The 26,423-nt window shown below is 38.1% G+C and overlaps 1 protein-coding gene across 7 annotated transcripts in view; it reads right to left on the bottom strand.

Annotated features, from left to right (window-relative positions):
• Window positions 1-426: 426 nt before the first annotated feature.
• Window positions 427-26,423, bottom strand: part of LOC136884042 (serine-arginine protein 55) — a 190,094-nt gene continuing 164,097 nt past the window's right edge. For all 7 annotated transcript variants that reach the window (XM_067156065.2, XM_067156068.2, XM_067156061.2 and 4 more), the window contains 5 exons: window positions 25,955-26,028; window positions 12,084-12,275; window positions 11,384-11,524; window positions 6,623-6,742; window positions 427-1,777 (listed from right to left, as the gene is read on the bottom strand). In XM_067156065.2, the coding sequence (XP_067012166.1) occupies window positions 1,663-1,777; window positions 6,623-6,742; window positions 11,384-11,524; window positions 12,084-12,275; window positions 25,955-26,028 (642 nt within the window). In that variant the 3' untranslated portion in view covers window positions 427-1,662. The remainder of the gene's footprint in view (window positions 1,778-6,622; window positions 6,743-11,383; window positions 11,525-12,083; window positions 12,276-25,954; window positions 26,029-26,423) is intronic.

The following is a 26,423-nucleotide window of genomic DNA, read 5'->3' as shown; positions in this document are numbered from 1 at the left end:
CCTAACTTCGAGCAACGCATTTACGATGCCCGTCTTCAAGAAACTGTACTTTAGAATAGATTGTTCTCAGGAAATGCAAAGGATGTGTCATTATCAAGAGGGGAGGTGCATGCTTTGGATTTTACTTGAAAAATTTGAGGGGAGTGGTGGTTTGATAATAATGGGCCTATTGATAATCCACTTTGCAGGTTGGCACCCCTGTAGATAAGGAAAAACTTTCAGTAATTATCTTCATTACTTTTCAAGTTAAGTTTCCTTTTTAAGCAGAACACCCCATGTAACAGGACAGCAGTTTCATAAAACTGTCAGTACACCATTTTACCATTTAGTGTCACTGGTTACAGCAGAGGGCAAAGCAATGCAGCATACACACTACAAGGACTGGGCTCTCACAAAGGAAGATTTACGAAATAAATTTTTCAAGAGTTATGCTTATATGATCAAATTTATCATAGCTATTAAAACATGATACATGTAGAGCTCAATACAATTAACACTCAAAAGGAATGGCAGGAGATAAGCCCAAAACATGGGCCCAGCTAACCAATCTCCTTCTCAAGCAGGCCACAGAAATAAACACAAAAAGAAAGGTTCTTCATTTTGGATACAATAAATTTAACTACATAAACAATTAAAAGTCACTGTGGAGAAAAATCAAACTTACTGGTATGGAAAACTAAAAGGAAATTCTTACTAGGATGCATCACAATATAACTAGATAGTCTACAATTACAAAAATATCTGAAAAACAAAATATATATTTTGTATCTAAATTCTAACCCTTGACAATACACTACCTTTTAAAACATTTCATTATCATGTACTAAGTTCCACATACAATCTTATCTGCACAGAAACTAAACACAAGGCCTCATTCTGAAGAAAGCACAACCAAAGAAACTTTATGTCTGTTCCAACTTACCAGATGAGTACGGGGTTAAAAAAGAAAAAAAAAAAAAGAACTAGATCAAAAAACATACTTGAGTTTCACAAGCAGTGTTGATCTATAAATGACAGAGCCATACGTTTCGATTACATCTACACCTCAAGATCATGCCCCACATCATTATGTAGACGATTTCTTTGTGCCCAAATCTGGAAAGTAACATGAAGTAAAACTCTGATGAAAATTAATTTTGTAGGGACGTAAGCTGCACTTCTTTGCCTTTTCCTCTTGCCTTAGTCTATGTAAAACTGTGTATAATGTAGACTTATCTGTGCCCTTACATGTACGTGAAAAATGCAGAAAATGATTGGACTACCAAAGTTAGTGTAAAGGAAACAAAATCTTGGGAGTACTTTTAAAAGGGAAAAGTTATCACACACATACATAAACATACATTGAACAGCTTTAAAATGACAAAGAGAAGGATGCAGAAGGAACAGGAAGAAGGCAAAATCACTGATTTTAATGCTGACAAATGATCATATTTTCATATTTATAGGTCCTTTTTAATGAAAGGTGTAAGCAATGGTTTCCAGAACTTCAAGACCATGCCTCTTTTTAAGAAAAGTATCATGCAAACAGGAAATACCAAGTGTGCATCCCAGTAAAACTGTAATTGTCCTTGTTTCTGGGTACTGAAAGTTGCCACCACTGTCACGATGACCAGTACCAGATATCTGGTAGTTATTACAGTATTAAAATGCCTAATGATGGGCTCAATCATCCTTGTGCTCAGGCGAATGATCTTGATCCTTCTCCGATGACTTAGAGCGGCTGCGAGATTTAGACTTACTGGGCTCCTTACTTGCTGAGCGTGATCGGGAACGATCCCTGGAAAATTAAAACAGGTGATTGATAAGTGAGAGAGAGAGAGCGAGAGAGAGAGAGAGATATATATATAAGGATTACCCTAGCATTTCATGAGAACAGAAGAACACAATACACCATATTCTGACACTGATGCAATTTCAATAGTTACAAACTCGGCTGAATAACGAGGATAGAAAATAAAATAAAGCAAGATGAGAATGTCCGATTAACTAAATGAAGAACATGAATAGGCAGAGACACACATCAGCACTGAAAGCAGGAGCATTAGGAGAAGAAACAAACACGAGAATACAAAAGGACAGTATCCTAATCTTCATACACTGACACCATCAAACAGATTGCCACTCTGCTCATCAGTGCCAATACAGTAAAACCTTGTTAATTCGAAGTCGCTGGGACGCAAAAATCGGAATTCGAATTACGAGATTTAGAATTAACCGCCAACTCCTAATTCAGAAATGCCAAACCTGGCCGAGTCACAAAATATTCGAAGACCCATTACTGCATGCAATTAACCTTGATTCAGGTTAAACCTTTCAAAAGCCATGGAAAAAAAATATTTCCAAAATGTATCCAACAAGGTGCATTTACAGTATTCAAATAATGCACTTGGATAACTCGCTAACAAACATAACCTCTTGCAACAAAATAAAAAAGCACAATTCAAAGACAAGGATGAATCTATGCTGGCTCCCCACGCAATTATTTACAACCTTGGACTCAAAAAAGGGAATGAAGATACACGCAAGACACACACATTCAAACCCATTAAGTGTTTTATACTCATTATTTTAATGAATTTTAATATGCACTGTTTATTTTACTGTGTTTATTGTATTTAACTTAGATCTAAGCTTAGGTTCGATTTCACAGACAAATTCTAGTTCTGAAGAAGATAGCTTTATACCCAAGTACCTGAAAGCCAAGATCGATACATAACTAATTCACACTTAATATGCCCAATTTGGACACACAGACATGGTGCTTCCTTACGGCATCTCCCTTTAGAAAAGGGCAATATCAATTAATGCTCGACACATATGTAAAGGTATTTATGTTCAGCTGATGATGACCAATTAGGGTTGAAACCAGTACTGTAAGCTAATTCTAACAATAAACAGTATTGATAAGGTGGAAACCCTTTCTTATCTGTACGTGTAATCTGTCAACACGGAAATGAAACTCATAATCAAGATCTCAATCACAAAGCCATGAAAATGGTTGAAATCATTCGTCATTTTTTGGCATAACGCTGTTCTATTTCTCTTCATAAAATTAATCAAGCCTCAGCTAACCTTCAAATCCGAAGGCTGAATACTTTCTGCCCGCCGCCCTATTCCCATATATTTCGGCGTAACTGATCACCGCTGATTCCATGTACAGCGGCTATTTCTCATTCTTTAAAATACAGCATTTCGTGAGAAACGGCTTACCCAACGTTGCGTAATATCATCACATATTTGAGCAGATCCTCCTCTACTTGGGGAAACTTGTTGCTAAATAATAGCACGAACTCCCTTTTTGGTCGCGAAATGCTTTGCGAGACTTGTTGGCTGCTCGAAGTGCACTTCTGTTACTGCGGTAGCTCACGTTTCATTTGGACACTGAATACTTGCTGCCAGCTGCCCTATTCCCATATGTTTCGGCGTAACTGATCACCGCGAGTTCGTATGATGCAGTATAACTCGAGTATAACTCGAATAGTGTGGACTGACAAACAATTTTGAGATCACAGGATGTCCCGTATCTGAAACACTCAAAACTAGTGTAGTGGGATTTCCTGCTGGCTAATAATAGCACGCTGCCCTGTATTTGGAATGCCCGCTTTTGCAATAGGAAGCCTGCTACTAGAGTAGTTGATATCTTCATATCGAAACACATTTGGAGCTGCGTGATGTTCAAAGTTGTGTGTGCATCAAATATGTGAACATTTCGTTTTCCCCCACTTTGGACCTAAAAATACTGAAATGCGTAAATTATGCAAGGGTGTAAATTACGCGAGAAAATACGGTAGTTTCATTTATCGGAGGGTAAAATGAACGGAAATTTATAGGTATCTCTGAACACTCGGAGATAACGTCTGTTATATTTTTTGGCCATTACGAGAAAAGATAATACCAGAAACTGTCACCAACACAATCCCCTTAAAAACATTCAACATGTCCCATACGTTACTGATGACATGAGACTTTAACGAGGGGGAAAGCATAGAAATGCAAGAAAAAACATGTGGCCTGCAAATCCGACGGAACTATGCACAGGAACGATGTTAACAGTGCGTAAACAACACAATAAACTCATTCTTTCGTCCCGATTTAGCTCATGCTAGCCTCTCTTGCTTGCAGGGCGATGCCGCCCCGAATCTCCAGCTGTATAAAGCGCACAAGCTGCTGAGGTGAGCGATAAACACGATACACTAAGGCGACGGATAAAACACTCACAAAATAAAGATTCCACATAAATAAGCTTGAAAACGAGGTTTCATAAATTACACAGCACAAGAATTTATCCTTTATCCTAGAGGAAGAGTATTGGCTGTATTAGACGTTATATTGGTCAAAAATAGGAAGTAAAAATAAACTGGAAACGAGTTAAAAAGCAAGCAGAAAGTTTCCGGGTAAATCGGAAGGGTTGGGAGGTATCCATACGTAATCATCTACCTCTTAGAGTACCAAGCGGCTTCCCACGTCCTTTCATATCCGTCAAGTTTGCCAACCTGTTCATGTTGTTTTGAGTCTGTCATAGTTGCGTGAGTTTTGAAGTTTTTACTATGCGTTTAAAATTCATAAATTTTAATTTTACTATTATTATTATGATGCAATCATGTTGTTACAGATACAAATAAGGTTACAAATAATTTAAATTCATCAGAATTGTCTCCAAATTGTTCATAAATTCTCTAGAAAAGTCACTCGTCGCTGTTTTTGAAATTATGTCACTAAAGTACTAAAAAAGACTCCAAATCTAGTGACTAGTCTCTAGAATCGACTAGACTGATGTGAATGAACATGAGCATAGCGGAACAGATGTAAGGCTTTTCAGGCGTTAGCTCTCTTAACCAGTGTCTGACACATCCCACTCTGATGAGTGTAGTGTCAGACCTAAGACAAAACGCTGGTTAATAGAGCAAACGCCTGAAAAGCCTTACATCTGTTCTGTTTTTGAAAGGCTCTCTTGGTGAAAAATATCTAATTCCCTCTATGGGAACTTAGAATTTTCCATTCGGAACATAGCACGCGAGAACAAGAGATTGACAATTGAAATATGCGTTGCGATATACATGTTAAAATAAACATCGCACATTCATGCGCACTTCTTGAATTAATAAGTATCTATATTTCATTTGAAAGCTGTCAACGAGCAGAGGACTACCGGCCAATGGCGTACAAAGCTGAAACGGCGGGATTTGACAAAAATGGTTGGGGGGGAAGCAAGCTAAAATCGGGAGAAATAACAGAACAATCAGGGGTCTCCAGCCTAAATAGGGAAAGTTAGCAGGTATACTAAATGGAGTGTTAACTTCCAAATAAATCTTATTTTTTTTTAGCAAGTTGTTTTACGTCAACACAGACAGGTCTTATGGTGATGATGGAATAGGAAAGGGCTAGGACTGGGAAGGAAGCAGCCGTGGTTTTAATTTAGGTACAGCCCCAGCATTTGCCTGGTGTGAAAATGGGGAACAACCGAAAACCATCTCCAGGGCAAACAACAACGGGATTCAAAACCACCATCTCCTGATCGCATGCTCACAGCTGTGTGACCCTAACCATACCGCTAACTTGCTCAGTAAATCTGGTTACTAGACAACTGCACAACCGTCTACCAATGGTAGCCAAAACCAACTAATGAAAGACTACCAGTATTGTATCACTGCACCTTTTACAACTTGAGCCTAAAACAACCTGCCAACGAACAAAAGTACCTAAATTGCAAGTAGTACTGTAGTCTTACCTAATTGCACACCTCTTTCCTTGATCAATCAATCCAGATATAGCGTAAGATATTCATATGGAGAAACATTACTGGACACCATGAAATGATGTTTGGCAGATACAGAAACCAGCTTGAGGGATCAGGATTACTGTATATTAGTAGGGACAGAAGAGATCAAACGAAAAAATACCAATTGAAATATCCACTGTGAAATCTGTCAAACACGAGAACTAGACAACAATTAATACATTTTTTTTTTTTTTTTGCTAGTTGCTTTACGTCACACCAACACAGATAGGTCTTATGGCGACGATAGGACAGGGAAGGCCTAGGAATGGGAAGGAAGCGGCCATGGCCTTAATTAAGGTACAGCCCCAGCATTTGCCTGGTGTGAAAATGAGAAACCACGTAAAACCATTTTCAGGGCTGCCGACAGTGGGGTTCGAACCTACTATCTCCCGAATACTGGATACTGGCCGCACTTAAGCGACTGTAGCTATCAAGCTCGGTCAATTAATCAAAAGACTAAAGGAGAAGAGAAAATTGGACAAGGTAGAAGAGGATATTCCCACCAGAGTTAACAAAGCTAGAACTTGCTTTTAGCTGTAGGCTAATAGAAAGTGTTTAGAAGTTGTCTTTTCAGATATTTAAAAAAAAAAAAAAAAAAAAAACAACAACCATTAATGTGAATTGTAATATTAATTGATCTTGTGGAGACACAATAATATCAGCATTTTCTATCTATGATACTAAAAATTACAATTTCAATCTCTCTCACATTTCTTGAAAAGTGGGTAGTATGAATAATAACAATGTTCACTATGAAAATCCGTTGTGTATAATTCTGTCAAAGTTTTCAACTGTGGCTACCCTCCTCTAAAATTCTGAATAAAATAAAATTAATAAACTTACTTTGAAAGTGACTTGGCCTTGCTCTTGGATTTTGACCGAGATTTAGATCTCTCCTTGGGTTCAGACCTTGAACGTGATCGAGAGCGTGATCTGCTCTTCGACTTGGATCGCTCACGAGACCTGAAATATAAAACTTGTAAAAGTTTTGCTTCTTAAAATATCCTTTAATGTTGATAAACCTTGCAGTAGATAGTGATTAGAATAACTTGAGATAATATGAGACAGAAACTACAGAGCTGAAAATCTGCTTAAGAAAACAAATCATATACAAAGGAACATCAAAAGGAGCACACAAAAGGACGAACACAATGACAGGTCAGTGTGAGAAGGGGAGCAGTACAAATAAGAGATGAGACAAAGCATGAAAGGATAAGGATAATCCCCAAATCTTCATACAGTACTACTACTTCTTCCTCAGTCACTCTTATCCAGGGACCTCCTGGTTTAAGCTGTGGATTACAGACTTGTGCCCACTTCTCTCAGACCACCCTGGAGACACGAGGGATGTACTTCGCTTTTGAGGGTACTCCTTATATCTTTGTTCTGATTCACTTTGATGTTTCAGATAGGCTATTATGGTAAAGCTTCACTGATATATTTTTCAGGAGTCTGAACAAAACCATATAAACTTTCCAGAGGCCTCTGAGGGGGAACATTCCAATTTTCTTCTTCAAACAGCATCACCTAACCTAACCGTATATCCTCCTTGCTACAAATTTACATGGGAACACTCACCGAAATTTAACTAGATGCGAGAAAATAAAATAAAACTATCCTCTGAAATCAGTGGTGTACTCCGCCATAATTTGAGGTGTATCATATTCCTACTTACGTAAGCGATCGTTTACATCAGCCTTTATTTCTAAGGAGTTAACTACAGCTATCGGCCACGTTATTTACGCATTTATTACCAAAATGTGTTATCCTCTTTCATTCTGAATCTTCTTTTAGAGAACAGCAGTCTCCGGGTATTATTGATCAACTCCGACATCGCCTTTGAAGCTGGTCGAGATAGCTTGCAAGTGTACATGGCGAGAAAACGATACGTACTGAAGATCGATTGCATTTTGTGGCAATTATTTCAGTTTCTTATTCTAACAGTCACCTAACCTAACTTAACCATACTATATGTTTCATGAAAAGATATTCCAAGCACCAGTAGAGAAATAACATTTTTGCTATAAATTTACATTAGGAATAGCCTCTCCGAAATTTAACCGGATGCGAGAAAATGTAGAACTAACCACTAAAATCAACGATGCACTCCCATATCTTGGGGTGTACCCCATTCTTACTTAATTGCAGTATTTAACATTAAAATTAAGTGATCGTTTACTTCAGCCATTATTTTTAATGAATTAACAACTGCTATCGGACACGTTATTTGCGCATTTATTATGCACACATGTTCTCCTCTTTCATTTCCATTTTTCTTACGGAACAGCAATCGACTGGTATTACTAATCGACTCACATCGCTTTAGAATGTCGACGAGAGAGCTTGCTAGTGGACATAGCAAGGAAACGATACCGAAGATAATCAATCGCATGCAATATAATCGCTGGGTGCATAAATATCAGTAAAGGAAAAAATTGCACAGGCTTAGTCGCTTGTAATAACGGATGCATCAGTGACAGGGCTCTCGCTGTAACGGAGGATAATGTACGGTATAATAGAGGAATATTGAAGGGACAGACAAAAACTGTCTTTACAGCAGGGTTCTCACTATATGCCATACTCGTTATATCGGGGTTGTACTGTATGGGTCTTACTAATAAAAAGTCCTTATACCGTTGTTTAACTCTTGTTTAGTTATACAGTGAATAAACCCTGTATAAGCGTTTTACATTTTTCTTACTAATAAACGAGGTATACGCATTGTATTACTACACAGCACGTATACACTCGTTCCAAGGAGTAGGAATCTCTTCCTGTAGTTCACTGACGTATTTCGCACGTTCACCGCCTTTATGATCGCTTCTGCTGGTTATCTACGAGCAAAACTTTCCGGAAAGTCGCACAGTAGCACGGCATATCGAAAAGGCAGTGGCAACACTAAGTGAGACAGCTGGAAATTCGCTTATATTGATATCAACATTTCTTCAGCTTGCTTGTGTAATGATCGCCAAAAAAAGAAATGGAATGGCTTAAGAAAAGATCAATAGCTCTTAACTGGGATAGTACGGAAAACGTAAGCAATTGTAATTCAATCGGCGGGTTGAAAAGGGTACACATTCCAAAATCCTTACTTTTCAGGAGAAAGGAAAACCTGTTTTGTAGCTAAACGAAAGGTTAGATCAAAAAAGTTTCTATTAGGCATTTATACATCTCATTTCTACGTATTCAACTACAAAGTATGGAAATCATATTACGTACGGTTTTCAAGTTATACCATTTTTTATGTCAAGGAATATGTCCCTTTTTATACTCAAATTTGAGAAAGATCTAAGATCTTTGTAGAGGCAGATAATGTATAATAAACTCGCAATTTAAAGTCTATTAAGCAGTAACTCCTTATTACACAAACATACGCCCAACCATAATTTCTTTTATAGTTATTCATTGTCATTCCGTGAGACAGCTGGAAATTGACTTATATTGATATCAACATTTCTTCAGCTTGCTTGTGTAATGGACGCTAAAAAAAGAAATGGAAAAGCTTAAGAAAATATCAAAAGCTCCTAACTGGAGTAGTTCGGAAAACGTAAGCAATTGCAATTGAATCGGCGAGTTGAAAAGGGTACACGTTCCAAAATCCTTACTTTTCAGGAGAAAGGAAAACCTGTTTTGTAGCTAAACGAAAGGTTAGATCAAAAAAGTTTCTATTAGGCATTTATACATCACATTTCTACGTATTCAACTACAAAGTATGGAAATCATATAACGTACGGTTTTCAAGTTATACCATTTTTTATGTCAAGGAATATGTCCCTTTTTATACTCAACTTTGAGAAAGATCTAAGATCTTCGTAGAGGCAGATAATGTATAATAAACTCGCAATTTAAAGTCTATTAAGCAGTAACACCTTACTACACAAACATACGCCCAACCATAATTTCTTTTATAGTTACCGTATTCATTGTCATTCCGCGAGACAGCTAGAAATTGACTTATATTGATATCAACATTTCTTCAGCTTGCTTGTGTAATGGACGCTAAAAAAGAAATGGAAAAGCTTAAGAAAATATCAAAAGCTCCTAACTGGGGTAGTTCGGAAAACGTAAGCAATTGTAATTGAACCGGCGAGTTGAAAAGGGTACACATTCCAAAATCCTTACTTTTCAGGAGAAAGGAAAACCTGTTTTGTAGCTAAACGAAAGATTAGATCAAAAAAGTTTCTATTAGGCATTTATACATCACATTTCTACGTATTCAACTACAAAGAATGGAAATCATATTACGTATATTTTTCAAGTTATGCCACTTTTTATCTCGAGGAATATGTCCCCTTGTATACGGTAGGTACTCAATTAAGAAAGATCTTTGTAGGGGCAGATAGTGTATAAAAAACTCGCAATATCAAAGGTCTATTAAGCTGTAACATATTTTTACACAAAAATACGCCCAACCATCATTTCTTTTATAGTTATTCATTGTCATTCCGTCTCTTTAAAGTGTTTTACTTTACGAAGATGTCTAGCTTCCATAACCTCTGAATCGTGTACGGTACCGTATGTCTTCTATGTTTAAAATATCGTGAAGATCATCAACGTTATCGTCATTCTTTCAACGTGTGTTCAATGTTAAATGGATAAGTCGAATATTTTACAACGATTATATTACTGTCGACAATAAATACCACGAAAATAAACTGCTCACTCGTTTCTTTTTTTCCGCTACACGCTGCTATACAACGCTTATACAAGGGTCCTGGACTGTATAAGCAATTCAGTGAATAACTATAACAGATGTATACACAGGAGGCTTATACATGGTTTATTAGTAACGAATTTCGCGTAAACGGTGTATAAACCTTGTATAAAAGTTATACACCGTTTATTAGTAAGACGGTATATATATAGAAAAACAACACAGGAGTGTATTTAAAATATTTTTGGGAGAATATAAATTCGCAGCGTACATAGCAAAAATTCTGTATAGACAAGGAAGTTGCAGAGTTTCAATGTGGCCGCCCCTAACTTGGAGAACAGACGCTGCCTCCCAAGTTACGGTGGCACTTCCTCCACTGCGGACTAGCACCCAAGTAAAGAAACTTCTCTACCTAAGGCCATTGGCCATCTTCGAATAGATGGGCTCTTTCTTCATCGATTCCAGTTCTTGAACATACGTTTTACCTCTCAGCCCCTGACGAGTATGTTTCCGCCTCCCAGTTCTATCAGAAGGATGGGCAAGAACACTTACTGAGAGGCCATCTCGACAGTCTAAACGTGGGAAGTTTAGGACAAGAAGAGTGCCGGATAAACACGGAAAAAACCATAAGATATATACAATTGGCAAATGATAAGGACAATAGGACAAATACAAAAGGATCCCAAAGGGTCAATACAGGTAATGAAAAAGGAACAAACAGTGTCGACTCAAGTCATATAATGAGAGGTACTTAAAAAGACCACAATGTTCACTCCTTCATATACCCATGACATGTAAACAGACTGAAACGGAGATCTGGAAAGCATCACAGATCATACCCACACTGAACTGATAACGTCAATACATCAATTCATTACGAAATGCTACTCATAGAACAGGGGTGTCATGAATTTTCACAATACGAACGAATCACAAATCAACACACTTACTTGGACTTAGATCGTGAACGGGACTTTGAATGGGAGCGAGACTTTGAACGAGAAGCTGATTTGGAACGCTCTCTTGATTTCGATTTTGAGCGACTGCTGCGTCGGCTTCTGGAACGACTGCGTCGACTATGACTTCGTGACCTGCAATATTAAATGAAACAGCTAAACCACTAGTGATTCACACTGCATGTTAATCTGATGAATAAAAAATTGCATTTTATTCTAGCAATGCTAATGATAAACCTAACCATATCATTACGAAAGACAGGCAATTCACGTGTAACTCTGGGTACGTAAGTTATAATTTCCACAATGATCCATATTAAGCAATTACAATTAGAGTTAAGCAAAGGACCTATTATTCAATACTCATTTATTTATCATGTAGTTATTTAATCATTAAAAACATAATGGTACTAGTCATCTTCAGCTGTTAAAACCAATAATTGACTCATCACTGACAGCACCACTGTACACTAAAATAAATGTAAACACAAATGTTCATACAGATGTATTAAAATATATGGGAATAACATTTTCACAGTCTTAGCTTGTGGTTAGCAATAACTGAATATAAAATTCATCACAGTCTTTAACCTTCAACTGAAGGAACTTTTGTATATCAAAATTAGTTCTTTAAAAATATTTGGACAATATGGTATTAAAAATATACAAATTTTGCAAAAAGATTTCTCATTACCTGGAGCGGGTACGACTGCGACGACGATGAGAACGGGATCGTGACCGAGAACGGGAACTGGAAGATCGTGTCCGACGTCTTCCTCCTCGGCGAGAATCATCAATCAAACGAATACGCCGTCCATTCAACTCTGTATCATCCAACTTGTCCAGAGCATTTTTCAAGTCTGAGTATGAAGCAAATTCCACAACACTGAAATAAAAAATATTAAAAAAAATTAAATCTCCCAGAAGAAAAAAATGATGTTACATATCAATGTAATATAACTTTTCACTACTTGCCTATTTTAGAGCAAAATTCTAAAGTCATTTAAAATGGCAGTATAATAATAATAATAAAGCCAAGAAAACTGACACTGGAGACTAGCTTCTAATGAAGCAGTCTACAACAATGAAATGGAACCAGTAATGAGCATAATCAGGAAGAAACAAAGCTCATTTAAGTTATAAAATACAAAATCAAGAAACTCACAAACTAGACTACAAACCAGGATCAACAGACGGACAATGGAATGGGTGATTTCAGACCAAGAAAGGTATTCAAGATCCAAGAGAATGAAATAGTACTGAGCTGAAAGAAAACTAAAAAACCCTATTTATAAAAATTACTAAAGCAGTCCAATGAAGGATATAAGTTTTAAATGAACAAATAAATTATTGATTTTACAACCAACCACTTCTTCTATGGTTTTTGGAGAAGCTGAGGTGTCCCACAGAAGTTTTTTCAGGTGCCGGTAAATTTACCATCAGGGGGCGGATGTATTTGAGCACCTTCATATACCACCGCACCGAGCCACGACCGAACCTCCCAAATTAGGCTCAGAAAGCTGGCGCCTAACAGTCTGAACCACTCGGCCTAGCAAATTACAGTATGTGCACAACTTGCTGTAAGTATTTACAACTTCAAGTCACCTTTGGCTAGACTTTAATACGAGGTAAAACAATCAAGCTATAGTCTAAGCACCTCAATATTACTCCATTCATGAGACAAATTTACACTAAAGGGAGATTTTTTTCAGTGCTGCAATTTCCTTAATCACAAGTCTATGCCTCAGTTAAAATGACGAATCACAAGGAAATGAACGCAGACATATTTGAAGAATATTCAATACTGTCTTACCACCATTCAGTTAGAATTGAGAAACTCTTGAACCAATTGTGGAGAAAAGATGTAATTTAAACATGGGAAGGGAATCTCTTAGAAGTTAACAGTGTCATGTTGGATCTTCTTTAATATCACCCAACAGTATATTAAATACTCGTGAGGCACGATAGAGGTAGACGATACAGCACTGTAATCAAGAAGGCAAGTTTTGGGATTAACTCCCTATACCACTGTTCTTCGAATCCCATGGAAAGTTGTGGAGCCAAGTAAAGGGCCATGCGGTGAGTTACAACAAAACTTCCACCCTTGCAGACGCATGAAAACTTTTGCTGGAAGCTATGGAACTAGCGAGTTCCCAACAATGGGAAATGTTTTATACAGATCACTGGCACAAAAGAAAAAAAGAACATATGGCATAGACCTTCTTCTTCTTAGTGTGCCTGTCCGCCTCGGACGTTGGCGATCAACATGGCTATTCGGGCTTTATCCATTGAAATTCGGAACAGTTCTGCAGATGTTTTGTTGAACCAGGTTTTAAGGCATAGACTAGTTAGTAGAAAATGCCACTAAACGAATGATAAAAAACAAGTGTGCCTTTGAAGATGATCACAACGCTAAGGAGGGGCTTGAGTAGGCTATTTTTCTCCCACTGACTAAATTGGGGACGAGCAATGAACTTCATTCCGATTCTGTATTCACTTTAAATGTTTAACGATAGTCAATACCAAAGAAGACCTGCAAATGCTACATCTCAGCTGAAGACGCCCTTAACAGAGATCTCTTCTGCAAGAAAATATTGACGAACGGGCTAAACCGAGACGAGCAACCGAAGAGAAGACACGGTACCCCTTGGACAGAGAAGCGTAAGCAGGCCCACTCACAAAGAATGAGGGAAATTTGGGCTCTAAAGAAGGCCAAGTTCAGTGTCAAATGCAACAAGACTTAACGTGGTCCTTGATGGCCCCAGCGAATTATATATATATATATATATATATATATAAAATCGTAAAATAATTTTTCGAGCTCGATACTTGCATTATTTACCCATGGGTGAGAGAATATCGTTTTCAAGTTATATCAGTTTATCTCACTTGTGACAACACTGACCCGACTTAATCTATACAAGCACAGGGCTGGAGGAAAGTGGAAATCCTGGCTATACTTTTATTCTCCGCGAAGAACCCTACAGATTTCAAGACGTGACTCCATTACAGAAGCATTAATTTAATTAATTTCGTGCGGCTATTTCTAGCTGGGTGCAGCCCTTGAAAGGCAGACCCTCTGATGAAGGTGGGCGGCATCTGCCATGTGGAGCTAACCGCGTGTTATTGTGGTGGAGGATAATGTTGTGTGTGGTGTGTGAGTTGCAGGGATGTTAGGGACAGCACAAGCACCCAGCCTTTGAGCCAGTGGAATTAACCAATGAAGGTTCAAATCCCCGACCCGGCTGGGAATCAAATCCGAGACCCTCTGAACTGAAGGCCAGTACACTGACCATTCAGCCAACAAGCCTGACTCCAGAAGCATGACAAACTGATAACTGAGAGCCTTCATAATTTTAAAGTATTCCTCCAGCCAACCAATAGTTGTGGTAAATACAGTTGGACTCACACCTGTTAGAACTATATTTGTCCACAACAAGATTGAAGCTTATGAACATTTTAAACACAGATATTTATTACATTTATTGATTGTATTATATCTCGAGTTTTTTATACAGTACATCACTGTTTGTGTATATGTTTTTCATCTTTGTGCATACCTGCCAACTTTACAAAACCAAAAATCAGGAGATTTTGATTTTAAAATCAGGAAAAATCAGGAGAAATCAGGAGATACAATTGGTCAAAATTGCTTATTCTACATGTCTTGCGCAACACAGTACTACGATATATTTATAACACTTATTGTCTCAAAGCCCGACTGTTGCTATACGAGGCTACAAGGCTAAAAATTACACATCTCTATTCCCTCACAGGAAGTGCGTGAGTGGGATGATCGGTCTCTGATAAGCCTACCGAAAATAGTATGAACTCATTCTCCAGATGTGTGAATCAGTCATGCACTTAGATGCCATTACTTAGCAAATGCATAGATTAATATATTGCATCACGCACCCGCGCTATTATGCGAAGCGCAATGCTATTTGGATCAAATAACTAGCTGATGTACCCGTGCTTTACTACGGAATTCTCAGGAAGACTGTCCTTATAGTTTTCCCAACTGAAGTCAACATCTCATTACAACGACGCCAGTATGAATGTCGTGATTAAAAGCAATGATGTCATACGAAATATTCGATAAAATGAAAACAGCACATTTTCTCACTTTTAGCGAAAGGTACTACGGTGTCAATCTAACAGTTCAAAGTTTCAGAGCTAGAATGACCAGGCTGCAGACAGCCGCAAACACTCTTGTGTAATTATTCTGTTTAAGTGTGCACACTGCTCATTCAAATCACTACCTCCGAGTAGGGATCAAATAGCTGGAATACTATGATGATCCAGTGTGTAACGTACCAGTAGTTTCAGAAAATTTATGAACCAGAAGAATGGCATGCTAAAGAAGAGAGATCTAACTCCCCACTCCCCAGCTTCTTCCCGCCAGTATTCAGGCAGGCTGTTATACTTGAAACCCAGCAGTAATCCCGTCTATTGTAGATAAATGGCAGCAGAATACACAAAGCACATCACAACAAACAATGGTCAATGTAATGCTACTGTTGATCAATTTTATGAGCTTTCTATATTGGACGCCTTCACATTCAGTTTTCTTCTGAATCTGTGATATTAGAGCATCTAATGTAAAGTGAGTCGTCCTTTCTTTCATGACTCCCTCTTGTGGTATTATTCAAGCAATCGTTCCTTCATGACTTTCTTCATTATTATAATCTTCAAAATTTAATCACCATCACCACCAATATTATTGTAGTCAGAACAGTAAAACTGAATGAGCAAATTATCACAAAAATAATTTATTCTATTATTACCACCTATTCAATACAAGCCACGTGCTACGTGGATGAAATCTACATAATACAATATACACTTCTCAGGGACATGTTTCGCCCCTTGTTTCTTCTTGCTACGGGCTTTACGTCGCACCAACACAGATAGGTCTTATGGCGACGATGGGATAGGAAAGGCCTAGGAGTTGGAAGGAAGCGGCCGTGGCCTTAATTAAGGTACAGCCCCAGCATTTGCCTGGTGTGAAAATGGGAAACCACGGAAAACCATCTTCAGGGCTGCCGATAGTGGAATTCGAACCTACTATCTCCCGGATGCAAGCTCACAGCCGCGCGCCTCTACACGCACGGCCAACTCGCCCGGTCGCCCCTTGTTAACGGCATCATCAGCCTGTAGGTAACCTTAAGGTCAAATGTCTGAAACATTATCTATTCATATATGGATTACAATGAAAAGTATGTTACACATTAATCCATGTATGAATAGATAATGTTTCAGACATATGAACTTAAGGTTACCTAAAGGTTGATGATGCCCTTAACAAGGGGCAAAAAATGTCCCTGAGAAGTGTAAGTTATACGAATCAATCATGAGAAGTGTCTCTTGCAAAACTGAATAAGACAAATAATCGGAAATTGCATTCTCTGTAACTTTTGTTATGTAGTATTTTTCAATATGACCACTAAGATAGGTAATTAAACATTTTTTTTTGGCACCTTCCCCTAAACTACCATTTCGAACAGAGTGAATAAAATTATTTATAGCATAGACTGTAGTTCCTTATTCCCTGACTTTACATACAATTCTGTTCACCCATTTTCTAGTACATCAGCGCTGATATGGACTTAGAAAAAAAAAAATCTAAATTCATGAATATCTCTATTATCACAGCCGGTACAGTAAAAATGTATAAGGCATAAATGATAGGAAATTTAATAATATATAACTTTAGTTATGTAGTATTTATCATTAGGGCCAATAATAACACAAATATTTGAGAATTAAATTTTAGGCCTTCCCCTGAACTACCATTTCACTCAGCGCGAATAACATTATTTATGGCCTAGATTGTAGCAACTTATTCCCCGACGTTATATACCGATTTTCATTAAATTCTCTTCAGCCGTTTTCTCGTGATGAGCCTGCGCACGTACAGACAGACAGACAGACAGACAGACAGACAGAGACAGACAGACAGAAATTACAGAAAATTAAAACTTATTTCTCCTTGTTAATATGGCCACGACCAGTACGGAAATATCATTCTTTTTAAATTCTGAGCAATGTACAGACAAAACATTTTATTTATATTGAGATAAATTAAAATTAGTCAGAATTGTCTCCAAATGGCTTCTAAAATCTCTAGAAAAGTCACCCGTCGTTATCATTGAAATTATGTCACTATATTACTAAGAAAGCGACTAGTCTCTAGAATCGACCAAAGAGGATGGAATCGACTAGACTGACGTGAACGAACACGAACATAGCACGCGAGAACGAGAGATTGACGATCGATATGCGCGTCGCGATATACAGGTTTCAATAAACATCGCACATTCGCGCACATTTCTCGCATTAATAAACTTCGATATTTCGTTTGAAAGCGGCCATTGAGCGAAGGACTTCCGGCCACTGACGTAAAAAAGCTGAAATGGAGGGATTTGAAAACAAATGTTTGAAGTTCACCAAAAAATCGGGAGAAAAGATAGAATATTCGGGAGGGGGGAAAAACTGTCGAAAATCGCGAGTCTCCCGCCTGAATAGGGAAAGTTGGCAGGTATGTTTGTGTTATTTTAAGCTGAAGATGACCTCTAGGCTACGTCGAAACATGCCCTATGTAGCATTTTTAGACAGACAATTTATTTAATGGCAAACTTATATTGAATAGCTGGACTTTATACAATTAAATATTTTTAGAATTTTACGTCAGATAAATTGGAGACTACATTAACCCGATGAGTGCTACGCCCGCCTATAGACGGGCTGACGCGGCTGGTCCACCAGTGCTACGCCCGTCTATAGACAGTGCGCAAGAATTTTAGTATTTTTGTCTTTCGCGGTTCACTTTCGAGTGCGAATTTTATCTCCGACATGTTCTGCCATCTGTTGGGCAATATGTAGAACTAAATGATCAGAGATTATAGCTACGGGAAGTAACTTACAGTGCTTTCTGTAGACGTCTGTGGAGTTCATCTGTGTTGTAAACAAACATGGCGGAACAACAATTTAGTTGCTCTTGCAGTGATGTTATTTTGGATCACAGAATCTTTCAGTTATTAACCACAGCGGAAAGCGGTGATGGAATTTAAGGAATTGTTAAGCGATTTTGAAAGTGAGAGTGATAGAGTGCCAAGAATATTGTATGTGAGAGAGAAACATAGCCTCCTTCTAAACGAAAGAAGAAAAACACGGTGAGTGCAAAAATTATTTTATCGCTAATTTCGTGGCGGATGGATTACTTTTCTTCACCAGAGTATCAGGTAACTGTGAAAGGCTCTGAGGGCCAAGTAGTGTTTGATGACAGTCCGAAAATCATCGATATTTTGGAAACTTTTTTGCCAGTGGAGTTGGTGCGTATAGTTGAACAAATCGGCATCACAAACAACCAGTTGAAAACATTTAACTATCACCACATTCCAGGTTTGGAAAGTATTTTAAAATATCAACTTATATAGTTCTAAGTAGTTACATGTATTAATTGCGTACAGATTTTAGGAAATAATATTATTTTGGGCTCTTTACTTTGTATAAAGATAATACATGCATGGGCACATAAGTGTAATTTAGTTTTCTCTCAAAATAATATTGAACATAAGTGTAGGATTTTCCATTTGCATTTAGATTTATAAACAACCAACATTTATAAACATTTTAAGCTATTCACCCCACTGATAAGTTAAAAATTGAGGCTTCAAAATTTTTTTTACATACGAATGAAAAAACTCAGCACAGAGGTACCAAACAGTCAACTGGTAACTCAGCACTTAACCCATTGAGCCCTGCATATTTGTTGGATTGAAACTGCATTGGCGCTGGGATTATTTTGGAGGAAATATAGTGTCGCTTCATATCATGAGAAATTTCTTAGTTACAAGACCATTAAAGATTTAAATATAGATGAACACAAAAGGCTTCCATACCACAAACTGCAGAACAAGGAATACAGTAAAACACTTTATTTTATTAGCATCACGGGATCGTAGGCCTACTCAGTCCGCCTGCTGAGCTGTAACCCAGTTTTCTCTTTGCACTTTCTCTTCGATTTCCACATATATTTGTTATTCAGGAGCATTGCTCACTCTAGTACTAATATTACTACTAATTTCACTGAAAAAATTACATTCCTAATCATCATTACTTCCTAAAAGGGGTTATATATCTGTAAATATCAGTTCTATACTGGCAGCCATCTTGTTTACAAGCGAATCTCAAAGGTAGAGATAGCCCACTTCAAACTAATATTACCAAGCACACTATCGATATATATTACCAAAGAGCATATAACATTGCAAAGAAAAAGCCCCTACACAAATCACAAATGCAACTCACTCTGCCATCTCTTGAGGAAAAGTAGAATTACGTAGTAAAATGAGACAACGGAACAGTTCCGTGGTCCGGCGTTTGGTCCACCGAGACGAAGCACGGAACGGTTCCGTGGCTCGGGCCCAATGAGTTAAAAAGTTAATTGTAACAATTATATTGAATATTTTCTTAATTTAGTCTGGTGATGGTCTAAATGCTGTATTCTTTTGTCGTAACATGTTAGTTGTGGGTTATTGAAACTATCGATTGATTCCTCACTTGAGTAGTACTGCAACACACGTGGTCGGTGGTGTTATTTTTGACTCTGCTATCAGAGGGAGAGTACAGTGAAAAAAATTGTATTGAGTGCCTAGTTAACAAACCAAAGCTGCCTTGAGCCTCGGTCCTTGGTTAGGTCATCAGCGCTTCCCCCATCCCATCCTTCAAATCCCCGTAAGAAGTTCAACGGTGTGGTGAGTTGCCGTCACATTTCAGTCGTCTAGCAAACATATGAGGGTACAGTTTTTCCACAAGCTGAATACCACGAGAGACTATGCTGGTGCTGAATTAAAAAAAAAATACAAGTGAAGGCGTCACATATATACTTATTATTATTTACAATTAGTTAAAGAGTTATTTAGTTAATTTTATTAGTTGTTCAGTCAGACCTTGGGAAGGACAGCAGCTCCCACGCTACGGATGAATCCAGTGAGTGAAGATACCGCTAGTGTTATAAAAGAGGAAAATTTACTGAGCACTAGCGACAACGCTGCATCACTAAATTTTATATAAACCCACAAGTAACAATCCTGCACACATGTACTTAATGCTCAAGTTTATGTGGTTAGAAATAAGTTGGTTAAAGGATCAGTTACTGAGACTGCATGAACAGTAAAATTAAGTAGGTCTACAGTCAGTATTTAAAAAAACTAGAAAGAAGGATCCAGTACTTGGGAGGGGGAAGTTACGGGGAGATAAAAAATTATTTTTAAAAAAATGGACTAATAGATAACTTTCCTTGCAATTAGATTAGGTAGAAGATTTAATTTTTCAGTAAGAAAAGGTCAACCATCAATTATTCGTGAACATAAACTTTCCAAAAACAGCGACGAGTTCCTATATGAAGAAACAACTTCAAGGGGAATTGTAAGGAAGCTAAGATTTCACTTCCACACTCTAAATAAAAGATAAGTTAAAATGAAATCCACTAGCATGGTTACTTGGAGACCTGGGTATCTTAACAAAATGTATAAATGACCAATATTTTCAAATATACGAAGATCGATCAAATTTAAATGGGACTTTTGTTCCCGAACCTTAACAGTTGGCAGGACTTACCCCACGCTTCTGACATGCTAAGGCGGGACCGTTAGGAGTGGGGAGAGTATGCTGTTAGATATTTCCCGCCGTTTTGTCAGAAACGCTCACGATATCTGAACAACAGGTGCACCCCTCCACTGCCCAACGCATAATTATAAAATCTCTTGCTCGTAAAGGAGTTACAGCAGCAGAAATTTGCCAGAGATTGATTGCACAGTTCGGTGATCAAACATTGTTAAGGACGGGTGTGTATGCCTGACATAAGAAGTTCAAGGAAGGACGAGAAAGTGTGGGAAATAAGCAACAAGATTGCCATCCTCAGACCAGCATTAGACGAAAACATTTGTGAAGTTAAAGACATTGACGACGATCGACAGTATCAGAAATTGCAGAACAAGTCACAACCAGTTACGGAAGCTGTCAATCAACACAAATGACCTACAGTTCCACAAAGTGTGTTCCACTGCCATTGGCAGAAAGTATGATATTGATGTGTCGTGTGATTGGTGAAAGAAGGAAAAACTTCTAAAAAGTAATGGCGATCGCAGAGCGTTCCACGGGCGGAGTGTTTCCGGGAATTGAAGAACTTCTCCACAAATTTGTGGTAGATAAATGTGAGTTAGGATACGGTGTTTCTAGTGAAATGTGTCAACTGAAAGTACTAGAGATATTAAAAAGAACTGAAAACACAGGGTTTTACTCCAAGCCGTGAATGGATCCAAAACTTTTATCAGAGAAAGGGATTGTGCATTCGGAGACGTACGTTTATTTCATGTCTCCCTGGAACGTATGAAGAAAAATTAACGGCATTTCAGGGTCACATAGTTCATTTGAGGAAACGAAATTCTTATTTGCTGTCGCAAATTGGGAATGCTGACCAAACACCTGTCTATTTTGAAATGCCGTTGGAAAAGACAGTGGATACGAAGGGTTCTAAAAGTGCAACCATCAGAACAGGCGGTAACGAAAAGCAACGATGCATGGTAATGCAGAGATGCCAACTCTCAAGAAAGGCTATTTGTAATGCAGCCATTAGGGCATGGGGGTGGGGAGAGGCGGGATGGGGAGAGGGGAGAGGTGGCGGCGGCCGTAGAATTTTTTCCAGAGATCCTACTAACTTGCATATCATTGAAAAATCAATAAACAACATAGAATTCAACCAGATGTAACATATTCAAAGACTGGCATATAAAGAGAGTATGATTCTTACCTACTAAAGTAACAGGTGATCTGCAGTACATATCTGAGTGAAGACTGAAGGATCATTTCTTTTCTTGAGTACTGTAGTTGCTACCTTAGCAGCTTGTAGTTCCATTTTGGTAAACGTACATTAGTGACATGCTTTTAATTTTGATACCATGTGCATCCTCTGCACTAACAGAGCACTTAACAGTTCGGGGTTCATATCAGCATGGAATTAAGACATATTCTTCCTCACCATGTACCTCTGAAAAATCACGGCTACACATGCACTACAAAACATGTGTGAATGAGATTATGAGGAATGCAGTAAAAAGAGCAATTCTTTCGAGTATTCCTCGCTAAATTTTTGAACTATTTTTGGTTTATTACTGGCGTCACTTCTCACGGTAACGCCATCACAACGTATTTTCCTGCACGAGAAATCGCATCATTATTTCAAACCTTTTGCATTTCGTAACACACGATTAGCATATATCCTAGAAGAGCAATATATGTAAATTTGGCAACCAAAATCGCAATAAATAATTCTTCAACAGTCACGCACACAGTATTCACAATGAAACAGAGTTTGTCACCACTTTGCCGCCAAAACAAAGACAAAAGAACTCGCATACTTGCATGGAAGTCTGATCATGTGATGAACAAAGACAACAACTCCGAAAGATGTACCAATTTACAGGTGCCTATTTTTCCGGTACTGGAAGCACACCCTGCGCTGGGCGCATGAAAACTTAAAACATTCTTAAACGAGGGACAGGCAAGGGATATAAATAATACCTGAGAAATCCGAAAATAATATTCTGAGAATTCAAGCTGTAATGGCATTCTTTGTGTATCCTTTTGAACACTTCACACACTTAGATTTAAAATCAACAAAAAATCGTAAATTGTCATGTGTGATTCGTAAACGCATAATTATGGTGGGTGATTCGTAATTATTACGATTGAATCATAATAGTTTTTCATCTGTGGGTAATGTTGTGCGTATCAGCGAATGGAACCGAACTCCCTCCATATGTGGTTCTGAAAAGTAAAACACTTCCGAAACGAAACTTGCCGCCCGGTGTTATTGTCGGAACACACGAGTCCGGCTGGATGGACAGTGGGTTAGTTAAGGACTGGGTGAAGTGTGTTTGGCAACATCGCCCGAGAGCTTTGTTACAAAAACGAAACATGCTTGTGTTGGACGGTAGCGAGGACAACTATTTATGGAAAGATGCCAGCGACGAATGTTCCTATGGTGAAACTGCAGATGACTGAATTGTGAACGATGTGAGTATTGGACCTATTTTATTTACGATTTTTGCGACGATTTTATTAATTGTAAACCGTTTGAATTTACATTTGTGGTATATTTGAAGAAAATGAAATAGGTATGTAAGTTATTTGATTTTTATTTTTTCCCCGTATTTTGCTGTCTTAAATTTAGGGTGCGTGTATATTCGGTGGTGGGTGGTATTCGGGATTATACGGTAGTCGTCCTCACTACCATCCACTGAATTTGAAATTCCACATTTCTTAAAGCTTTTGGACACTAGATCGGGAATGCGTGCCCATGTGGTCTTGATCCAGCTGCATATTAGTCCCACTTCAGGGCTCTTAACACGTCTGGTTTGTGTTAATGCGTGATCACTATCAGACGCCCATCCGGACAACAACGGTTTCAATGCAGTTTTGAGCGGCCGGTTCAAGCACATATCCAATGGCTGTAGAATAGAAGTAAGTCCTCCGGGAATTATCGCAAGATCAGCTTTTCCTTTCCTCATCATATCTTTTACCACGTCAGTTGTATGTCCTCGGTAACTGCCCAACACAAGCATGTTTTGTGTTTGTAACAAAACTCCCGGGCAACATTACCAAATGCACTTCACCCAGTCCTCAACGAATGCACTGTCCATCCATCCAGCCGGACTCGTGTTCCAACAATAATACCGGACAGCAAGTTTCCTTTCGGAAGTGTTTTCTTTTTCAGAAGCACATATGGAGGGAGTTCGGATCCATCCACTAATACGCACATTACCATGCATCGTTGCTTTATGTTGCCACCTGTTCTGATGGTTACACTTTCATAACCCTTCGTATCCACTGCACTTTCCAACAGCATTTCAAAATAGAGAGGTGTCTGGTCTGCATTCCCAATTTGCGATAGCAAATAAGAATTTTGCTTCCTCAAATGAATTATGTGACGCTGAAAGACCGTTAATTTTCCTCAATACGTACGTCTCCGAATGCACAATCCCTTTCTCCGATAAAAGTTCCGGATCCATCCGCCGCTTGCAGTAAAGCCCTGTGTTTCGAGTTCTTTTGAGATCTCCAGTGCTTTCAATTGACACATTCCACTAGAAACACCATATTCTGACTCACATTTTTCTATCACAAATTTCCAGAAACACTGCACTCCGCCCGCGGAATGCTCTGTGATCGTCGTTATGTTTTAGAAGATTTTCCTTCTTCTGCCAATCATGAATACACGATTCATCAATATTGTACTTTCTGCCAACGGCACAATTTCCGTTTATTTCAGCTTCGCTTAAAATTTCAAGTTTCTCACACACAGTAAATGACCGCATATGCAGTTTTGAATCCATCGCTTTCTATAGACACAGCACTTTCATGGGACAGGTATGGAACTCATGTGAGCGAGGTAGACTTCTGTAACCAACAGTCTTGACTCTCGCAAAGTACTGTATCATATCCCCCGGGATCGGCTATTCTCGCACCCAGCATCACTTGTGAAACAAATGACGATCGAGCATCCGCAGCAGCGGCTTTCATATTTACCCATATTCTTTGATTTACTGTATTTCATTACCTTACATTTCGCTTTTACATGCCACTTTAACCATATTGAGATAAAATCGATCTTGTTTTCTAGAATGCAATTAAAACACAATAAGACCGGATTGCCCGTTCACGCGTGGTATATTGAGTAGGGTAACCATATTCATATCTATTTCAATGCTCCATGTAAATGTACTAAATATTTACGAGAACGAACGCCTTGAATACGAACCGCACCCACGATTTAGAATCAATATTTTGGGGAAAAAAATGTGGGTGGTATTCGGGATTATGCCGCACTTCTGTTCCTTGCCCGAACGGAATGTAAGCAAAACCTCACTCACGAGAGCTTGGAATTATAATAGATTACCTGGTCTCTCCGTTTAACCAACCATCAAAGCTCGTCAAATGGAAAGGTTATGGCTGAGGCCACTTTACCACCACCTACCCTGGGGTTCAACACTGCGAGAATGGAATTTTTTACAACTACTGGACTTGAAGCAGCTGTTAACGTCAAAATCGGAGGTCCAGAATAACTACTCTTAGTACTCGCTCTCTGACAGATCAAATTTCAGATAATGGGTTTCAGAAACTCTGTTATTGTTAGAATTGTGTTTGATAAATTTAGTTGGGCATTAAATAAAAATCTTGGATGTAAATCTGTCCAATTTGGAAAAATCCATCAGGTGAAAAAAACTTATCTAGAAAAGGTATTAATTTACTTTTACATGTGCCAGTGATATCATGCAAGGTAGAAAGGACATTTTTTCATGATGAAAAACATCCTCGCTGACAGACAGGTAACTTAACACAGGAATATCTCAGGAAAATTCCCCTTAGATACGACAGCAAAATTAAAAAAATTATCCTGTTTAATTGTGCATAGATATCTGGCCTGTAGTAATATAAAATCTCTTTTATTAAAAGTGTGAAGTTGTAGGTGGAGAGAAAACAGAAGCACACAATATTCCTTACCCTTCATTTCGGCGTTGCTTGTGGGCATCAGCATAAGTTACTTCACCAGCTTGGCGCATAAAATCCTTCAGGTCCTATGCATAAAAATAATACAAGTAAGTAATCTTAATTTTTCCATTAACTCCTTAAACTAATTGTCTATTTAAAAAAAATACACTCGCACCACCAAAGAGATTCTAAATATATATCGTATTGTTTTATTATAAAAAAATATACCCTAATTAAAAACTGAAATTAATAACAGAGAATCATCTTGATATTTAAACAACTTTAGTTTAAGAGAAATAATTAATTCATAAACCTATATATATATAAAATGTATATAAAATATAAATTGTGTGCTTGAAATTAGTTACATACTCTTGAAGAGACCCATTATATATATGAAACAACCTTTCATTTAGCTCAGACACTTTTGTGTATTCTTGAACAAAGTTAGTAGTAGTTCTAAACTACTTCCAATTTCCAG

Source organism: Anabrus simplex, chromosome 12 (assembly GCF_040414725.1).
Source record: "Anabrus simplex isolate iqAnaSimp1 chromosome 12, ASM4041472v1, whole genome shotgun sequence".
In the NCBI taxonomy this organism is placed as follows: Eukaryota; Metazoa; Arthropoda; class Insecta; order Orthoptera; family Tettigoniidae; genus Anabrus; species Anabrus simplex.
Note: the sequence above shows the minus strand (reverse complement) of the source record. Positions and strands in the feature narration are given on the sequence as shown.